This window comes from Dermacentor variabilis, chromosome 7, assembly GCF_050947875.1.
Source record: "Dermacentor variabilis isolate Ectoservices chromosome 7, ASM5094787v1, whole genome shotgun sequence".
In the NCBI taxonomy this organism is placed as follows: domain Eukaryota; kingdom Metazoa; phylum Arthropoda; class Arachnida; order Ixodida; family Ixodidae; genus Dermacentor; species Dermacentor variabilis.
Window position 1 is genome coordinate 106,850,121 of NC_134574.1, and position 8,340 is coordinate 106,858,460.

At 44.9% G+C, this 8,340-nt stretch overlaps 1 protein-coding gene across 1 annotated transcript; it reads right to left on the minus strand.

Moving 5' to 3' along the window:
- Nucleotides 1-4,198: 4,198 nt before the first annotated feature.
- LOC142587741 (uncharacterized) lies at nucleotides 4,199-6,362 on the minus strand. The gene is made up of 3 exons (XM_075698949.1): nucleotides 5,767-6,362; nucleotides 4,879-5,041; nucleotides 4,199-4,519 (listed from the first exon to the last, which is right to left on the minus strand). The coding sequence occupies exons 1-3, from the start codon at nucleotides 6,009-6,011 to the stop codon at nucleotides 4,214-4,216; spliced, it is 714 nt and encodes a 237-aa protein (XP_075555064.1). The 5' UTR covers nucleotides 6,012-6,362; the 3' UTR covers nucleotides 4,199-4,213.
- Between the last annotated feature and the right edge of the window lie 1,978 nt (nucleotides 6,363-8,340).

An 8,340-nucleotide genomic window follows, 5' to 3' on the forward strand; every position in this document is an offset into this window, starting at 1 on the left:
GGGTGCGAATGGAAGAAGGCAGCGCGGCGGAAGAGACAATCCCGTGGCAAATAACGCTCGGAGCAAAAAGGCCGTCTCGCATGTGCACAGAAATGCGGCGCTGACTTTGAGCTTCGCAGAGCACATAATTCTGCCTTCGTTTATTGCCTCACTGGCGTCCTTTCACAGGGTATAAACTCGTATCTTTGGGAAATGTCAGCTGGCAGTTCGCTCTCACAAAAGTACAAAAAAATTGCGAGAGAGAGAGAGAGAAAGAGAGAGAAACGGCTCACTTAAACTTGTTACAGGAAGCGAATGCGGCGCCTGAATTGGTTAAATCTAGTTCTATACAGTGAAGCTGTTTCTCACTATACAAGTATACAGGGTGTTACAGCTAACTTTAACCAGAGTTTAAAAATATGCCGATGCACACTAAGACGACGCGACCAAATGCATGTTGCTCACTTTTGTATGCAGTGTGTCACGCTGTTTTCGTGTTTTGCTTAATTAGATAATTACCCAAGATTAATTAACCAACTTCTGAAGCAATGGAGTTAGGCAATAAATTCAAATTAGGAAGTTGCAAAACGTCCCATTAGACAGTTTCTAACTTTCTATCTATTAATTATTAGTGTTCTTCAGCTTACTGTGGATGGTCGCTAAATACCAAAATAACAAAGAATACCACGTGACACACCGGCTTGCGCACCGTGGTTGCAGCGCTCCCAAACTGTCCCCATTGCCTTTACATATGGCATCTAGCAGGGCGTGCTGCCGCTTAAAAGGCGATATGCCAGTGACGAAGGCGTTGGCTGTGCGATTTACGCTAGTGATATGCTTCCTTCGCGGCGGTTCATAATAGCGATGAGCAGACGCAGCAGCAGCACACCCGGCTAAATACTTAATAGATAGAAAGACGTAAACTGTTTATTCGAACGTTTTGCAAAGCGCTCTGCAACTTTCTATCTATTATTGTAATAAAAGTTTTAACATCAGCAACAAACACCTGCAGTAATGTCAGTTCTTGTAACTATAGGTGTGAAGCCAGCGGGGTCTCCAAGTTACGGTGCGCGCTTTGTGTGTGTGTGTGTGTGAAAACATTTATTGGAATGAGGTCCGGAGGCTCGACTTCTTAAGTCAAGGCGGGCCTCCGGGCTCCCACGTTGGTACGGTCAGGCCAAGCCTTTCAGCGACATCACGGGCCCTCTGGACGGCCCTTAGTTGGTCCTGAAACAATGGGCTTTGAATCCTTTTCTCCCACTGTGTCCATTCTTCAACGAGGTTGGGGAGAATTGCGGGGCACCCCGCCAGCATATGTCTGATTTCAATGATGCCATTACAATCGTTGCAGTCCATTTTAATCTCCGTCTCTGGATATATTTTATTAATGGTGTACGGTGTGGGATATGTACCTGTTTGCAATAAGCGCAGTGAGACTGCCTGAGCCCTGTTCAGTTTTGAATGTGACAATGGGAATTGCCTGCGTGCTAAATAGTAGTGTTTGGTAATGTCATTGTATGTTATTAAATGATCTCCAGATTCCCTGGCTTGAGGGTGAACGGCTCGGTTGTGACTGCGCGCTTTGTGTACCTGGAGAGTAAAACAGCGGAATGTAATGAGCATGATGATGATGACCACACCGATAATCATAATCGCGATGATGATGATTACGTGCCTCCGTGCATCTAGCGATCCACAAACGGTCTCAGCCGTCTTAGCGCAACGCCTTGACTGATCTCACGCAATAGTTGAGGAAGCTTTAGCAAGGGCTCAACTCCGACGCGGCCTATTCAAATACATGTAAAACGCAGAAACGTTTTTATGAGATAACCCCTGGACCGATTTTGATGAAATTTGTTGCATTTGAGAGAGAAAGTTAAATTATAGTGACTGTTGGAAGCGGAATATCTATTTACGGCTTGAATTTTGTTAAACGATTTTTCAAAAATTCGAAAGTTCGGAAATAATAGAAGCACGAAGTTTACAAATTAATAGCTCTGGATCAAGAACAGATATCGCGGTTCTGTAAACGGCCTCCATTAGATCATTCAACGCGGACAAATTCTGTGAGCCAATTCATATCTAACGTGAATTTGTTACGTTGTGCACAAAACTTCTGCAAAAGCTGTATTTCTATATTACTAACTTTCTTTATACCTCTGTCACACAAGCACGCAAAAACTCTTTTACCTAAGCGGTCCTTTACCGAGTTGAAAGACCTCTAATTAAAAGGAGTTGCGCTGCAGACACACGGCGCGGGCGATCTCCTTTTATCGTTTCCTTCCGAACACGCTATGGAAAGCATGGCGCTAGATTCTGAAACAAAACCAGTTAGAATAAACCAACGTATTTCAATATAGAAATTAGAAACGTACTATAATATGCTTGTTTTAGTGAATTTAGATACAGTTTATTCGAAAAGGTTAAATTAAAGAAGATTTAATAAGGTAGCTTCAAGAGTCTTCGCAGAAGTAGCAAATTTTACATGTTCGTCTAGCAACCTTGGGCCACTGTTTACATCGGAGTCAACATGGAGGTCGAGAATATGGGGGACTGCACGGACACGAAGGAAAAAGTCGAAATAGCATGCATTTTGGCAAGGATTCTTGCTGCAGAGAGCGAAGCAGACGCCGCAAAGGCAGTCAAAGACCGTATTAAGCGGCAGTTGCTACTCAACGGGTGTACATTTTATGCCTTGGCGCTTCCCACGAGAGTCTGCAACCGATCGACGTGGGCTTTCATCCGCCACGAAAAGTGGTTCGAGGAGACTGTGCCTCACCTCGGTGGCCACAACTTCAAGCAGTCGTTTCGAGTGAACCCCTCAACGTTCCGGTTTCTCGTGGAAAGTCTGCGCCATGTGCTCGAAAAACAAGTTACCAACATGCGTGACCCGATCACTGCGGAAAAGCGTGTCGCCATTGGCCTCTACAAATTGTGCTCTTCTGCCGAAGATAGAACTGTGGCAAACCTCTTCGGCGTTGGGCGCTCATCCGTCAACGTCATTTACAGAGAGTTTTGCGCAGCTGTTGTCTCTGTGCTCGAAAGTGACTGGATCAGAATGATTACTGAAGAGGAAATGCCTAGGCACATCCAAGAGTTCGAAGCCGTGTGCGATTTCCCTCAAGCTGTCGGTGCCCTTGATGGCTGCCATTTCCCTATTTCGCCTCCAAAGAAGTACGCCACCGACTACTACAACTACAAGGGTTGGTAAGTGGCCACGATTTAACTTATTTCATGTAAGTGTTCTGTTTGGGCCCATTTTTATAGTAGTAAAAAAAAGTAACTGACTGACCCATATTTTATTGCTAAGTAAAATGTTATTCAATTTTACCAGCAGCTCTTAAGAAAACGCGTAATTTGGTTCGCAGTCTTGCAGTGTTTAGCAGCGACAATTTTAATGCGACGACGAAAAGAGTTCTCCGCAGGACTGCAACTCCTATACGATGTAGAGTACGCTAACAGCGACCGGTTGTGGCATTATGTGAAATAATGTAATCCGAGCTGCACTCACAGCTATTAATAAAAGCAAACTGTAAAATCGCATCACAGTAACTAAAGGCAGTGAACTCAGCAGTGCCATGCTGCACTAACCTTTATTCACTTTGCACTTTGTTTTTTCTTGCAGGCACAGTATTATCCTACTAGCATTGGTCGACCACAAGTATCGATTCAGATACTGCAATGTCGGTGCCCCAGGACGCTGCCACGACGCACATGTGTTTGGTGTTTCACGGCTGTCGAAGATTGTCAACAGTCCCCTTTTCAAAGCACCTGTTGCCGCAGTGGGTACCACAGCAGTCCCACCGATAATATTATGCGATCAAGCATTTCCACTAACCCCAAACCTCATGAAGCCATTTGGACACCGAACTGTCATCAGTGAAGCTGAAAGGAATTTCAACTGTCATTTATCTGGAGCAAGGAGGATAGTTGAAAACGCATTCGGAAGGCTAAAGGCCCGGTTCCGTTTCATTGCGAAAAGAATGGAGTGTTCGTTTGGCTATACGAGCATGCTGCGTGCTCAATAACATTTGCGAGCACTTCAACGACAGTGTCCACCCACAGTGGTTAAGTGAGGTGCAGCAGTCCAATGCTACATTTCCACAGCCATCACGCAGAACAGAAGCTGAAATTGGAAATGCATCCGCCATCAGGACAGCACTTGTGGAATATTACAAGCGAAGGAACTGAACGCAAGAGTCCCAAGAATCAGCAACAATTGTGGAACACCATGTCAGTTTTTACTAAAAAACTTCAACATTGCATCTACAAGTTTCTCTTGCAACTTGAGCCCCTCTTTACGGAGATCCATTTCCATTTTGTGCGCATCAGCAAACTGCTCTCTCTGCCGTCGCTGCTCCTCAAGCATCCTTTCTTGAAAGTCGCCAGCCGGTTGCCTTCTCTTCCTGCGGGCACATTCGGAACTGCCACTTGCGAGGTTCCTGGATTCAACCTGTTGTACTGGCGACTCGGAAGGTGAACAATCTTCGGCGACGTCTTCACAAGAAGCAGAGCCGGAATCAAGCATGTCGAAGATCAGCTGCGTTTGAAGAAGGGATCCGAAATACATTGACCACATTAGTTGATGTGTGAAGCGGTAAACAATTAGTTCAGGGTTTTTACTTGCAAGAGAGCTGCCTCTCCTTGCGTGTATGTATTCACGTTTTTTTATTTTAGAGTCTGCATTTTTTTTATTCTCCAAACAGCGCACTGCCAAGCTTGCAAAATGAACAGCGCGTGAGCACAAGCAGAAATGAACCACAGTATTAACAAGAGCAGTCCGCTACACTGCAGGGTTGTGCAGATTATGGGCTTGGCAGCACAGCTGATGCTACATTATGTCTTGAAATTTAGTTGACTGTAATAAAGCATATATAGTCTCCACTATGCATTTCTTACTTCTTCGACGGAGGCAGTGCTGCTTGTTGTGCTCTCGCTGCACCCAGCCTCTTCCATTAAAGATGTATCGTGAACAGGCAGGGATCCTAGAAACCTATGGACTTCGGAGAAGAATGGCCAGCTCGGCGGTGATGACCCTGTTGTCATGTGTTTCAGGCAGCTCCTGGATAAGAAAACGAAAGAACTAAAATTTTATATACTCAAAATGTAAAGATATACACAGAGCAAAACGTTTGCCGATAGATACAAACGCGACTTGATGGTACAGAAAGCCTGAGAAGCGAAGGTAACCCTTTTTACTCGAAAAAATTTAAAGTTTCTCATGTTTTCTTGTCTGAGAACAACGCTTGCGCATGGTCCGAGAAAAATGCAAACCGTAGTCACATCTGCAGAAATGAAAACATGCAGACGACTTCCTGCTTCGTATTATATGTTGCCGTGAGAAGGCGTACAATATAATGTGAAATGCGCCTGTCCATAAGTTAAGGTTCCCGTTATCTTGTGACGAACGAAATCATGCTATTGACGACCTGCGCGGGTTGTCATTCTTCGCCGCATGTGAAGGCGAATTTGCGTTTACTCAGACCGACTCGCACTGTAAAGGAATTGCAGAAACAGCCTTTAGCGCGTCGTCGACTTTCGTGTGTGCAGGGCGCAGTTCAGCCCTGCAAAATTCGACGCTAGCTGAAATGAAGGGTCTCTGCCTTAAAACCTTCGTTACTACGGCTCCGTCCGCTAGATTAGGGTTCCGTCGCTGCCTACTACGGAAACAACGTTCGATGCTGAGGTCGCGACACCACAAACGAGAGCTTGCAGCTTGCGACCACAGCCTGAAGCCGCTTCAAGGTAAATTTAGCGCTCACAGCTTACTGCTGTGCTTTGTCTTACCTGTAGGTCTGTCCCAGGTTCTCTATCTTGCTGTGCACTTGCGCCTTTGTGCGAGGTACACCCATGCTCGTCAATGCTTGTGCAATGCCATCGTAAACGCCTCCGTTGTGCTTCTGCGCACGCAGCGAGGGCAGGTTGTCTTCCCATAACTTGATTAACGCCCAGGTGTCTCTCTCCGACCACTGTACCCGCGGTTTTCTTTGGCGTGCCGGAGGCTGTTCGTCGGTACCGCTCGCCGTAGCCATGGTCGCAGAAAATGGCGCGAATTTGCATCGTCTGTTAGCGTCACGTGATATTTTCGAACTGCTTACGAGAGTGCCGTGCAAAAAGTGCAAAACTGCGCCTACTTAAGGTTCAACGAAAGACAAAACCCTTTTTTGTGATGTGTACACTTGAAATAAAAATGCACTTTTGCTTCGTTTCTTTATTGCATGATAATTACTGGTGCCCACTGCGTTGGAGGCTACGCCTTTCCAGCCGTAAAAGAGATCGGTGATCTCCGGTTTCGGAAAAGACCGCTTCTGAAAAAGAGATTAAACTTTGGCGTGTGTCTGCGGATGCAACTCCTTTGTGTGAGATGTCTTTTTCTTCAAATGCCTTTAAAGTGCTCGTGTGACAGGGGTATTAGATTCATGTGTAACATATCAATTTTGTCCGCTTTAGATGTACTGTTAGATGCAGTTAACATAACTGTGATATCATCTTTTATTGCTGAGTTACAGAGTTGTAAACTTGATAGTTTCGTTTTGCGAAAATTTGCGATTTTTGCCAATTTTTAATGAGAAATTGGCCACGTAAATCGAAAATTCGAAACCAACAGTCACTAGATTTTAAGTTTTTCTTTTAAGTGCAACGAACCTGGTGAAATTTCGTGCAGCGGTTGCCGAGAAAAACAAATTCTCCTTTTACATGTATTTAGATAGGAGCACCGGAGCTAAAGCTTCCTCTTTAGAGTAAGCTTTAGCTCAAGTGCTCCTATCTAAATACATGTAAAAGGAGAATTCGTTTTTCTCGGCAACCACTGCACCGAATTTGACGAGGTTTGTTGCATTTAAAAGGCAAGCTTAAAATCTAGTGACTGTTGGTTTCGAATTTTTGAGTTAGATCGTCAATTTTTTATTAAGAATTGGCAAAAATCGAAAATTTTCAGAAAACGAAACTATCAAGTTTACAACTCTGTAACTTAACCACTAAAAATGATAATACAATTCTGTGAATTGTATCTAAAAGTAAATCCATAGCGGACAAAATTGATATGTTACACATGAATATAAAAAAATTTAATCATAGGGAAATACAACTTTTGTAAAACCGTTGTAACCAACGTAACAAATTCATGTAAGATGTAAAATGACACATTGAATTTGTCCGCTTTGAATGATCTAATGGATGCCGTTTACAGAACCGCGATATCGGTTCTTGATGCATAGCTATCAATTTGTAAACTTCGTGCTTCTATTTTTTTCAAACGGTCAAATATTTGAAAATTGTTTTAGGAAAATTCAAGCCCTAAATCGAAATTCCGCTTCCAACAGTCACTATAATTTAACTTTCTCTTTCAAATGCAACAAATTTCATCAAGATCGGTCCAGGGGTTATCTCATAAAAACGTTTTTGCGTTTTACATGTATTTGAATAGGCCGCGTCGGAGTTGGGCCCGAGCTAAAGCTTCCTTTAAGGCTCACTCACACCGGTGACTCGCGGATGATGATGATGATGATGATGATGATGATGATGATGATGATGATGAAAAACGTTTATTTGCTCTATTTTGCAGTGATTTTTGCGGCTTCAGATGGAGTCTTCCATTTTCTCTCCAGGGTCGGTTCCCCTAGTCCAGGGCTCCGCTGAGGGTAGCTGCCCTGCGTGCACGCCTTACTAGTCCTTGTTGGACTTTCAGGATGTCGCTGGAGGTCGAGCGATTAAGTCGATAGCAAAACCGATTGCTGACCATAGTCACGCGAAAGCGCTCGCAGATCTACTCATAAGTAATCAGCGGCTCATGAGCAGGACGTCTGCTTTCTTCGTCTGGTCACGGCGCTGCACGAGAGCAGAAGTATAGTGCAGCAGCAGCAGCAGCAGCGAACGGCGTCAATGGCAACGCATTTCGATGTGGCGACAGGCCGGTCACACTCGTCGGCGCCTTGAGTCTCGAGTCGCTTCTTGGTCGCCAGTCGCGGTAGGTCGCGCGATCTCTGTGAATCGTCGGTGTAAAATGCGCCCTGCCTCTCAAGCAGCGCAGAGTCTTCCGCATCCTCAAGAAACCCGCCCCTATCTTTTATTAACGTTAAAAGGAACGTATTGCTGGTGATGCGGACTCGTAAGGGCATCGTCCTTACATTCAATGAGCAGCTTTCCCTTTATTTCACTGGGCCGTAGTGTGCCGTGCCGTTGATACGCGCTGCTTTAGGGCTGGCAGGAAAGCCTGCGTAACAGACAGCGAACATCATCGAAAGAGTAGTGTTCCTCTCTTATTCTTTAGTAGGAAACGCATGCTGCCCAACGCTCACGTGGGTACTCGCAGTCTCATCACGCGTCGTGTTCACTTCGGGTTTGGAGTATACAGTATTCGTT

Bases quoted from the DNA above. Each gene is read 5' to 3' on its own strand.
- LOC142587741 (XM_075698949.1), bottom strand. From the start codon at position 6,011: ATGGCTACGGCGAGCGGTACCGACGAACAGCCTCCGGCACGCCAAAGA. The intron at 5,042-5,766 runs GTAAGACAAAGC...TTTCTTATCCAG, and splicing joins AACCTGGGACAGACCTACAG to GAGCTGCCTGAAACACATGA. The intron at 4,520-4,878 runs GTAAGAAATGCA...CTTCAAACGCAG, and splicing joins GCACTGCCTCCGTCGAAGAA to CTGATCTTCGACATGCTTGA.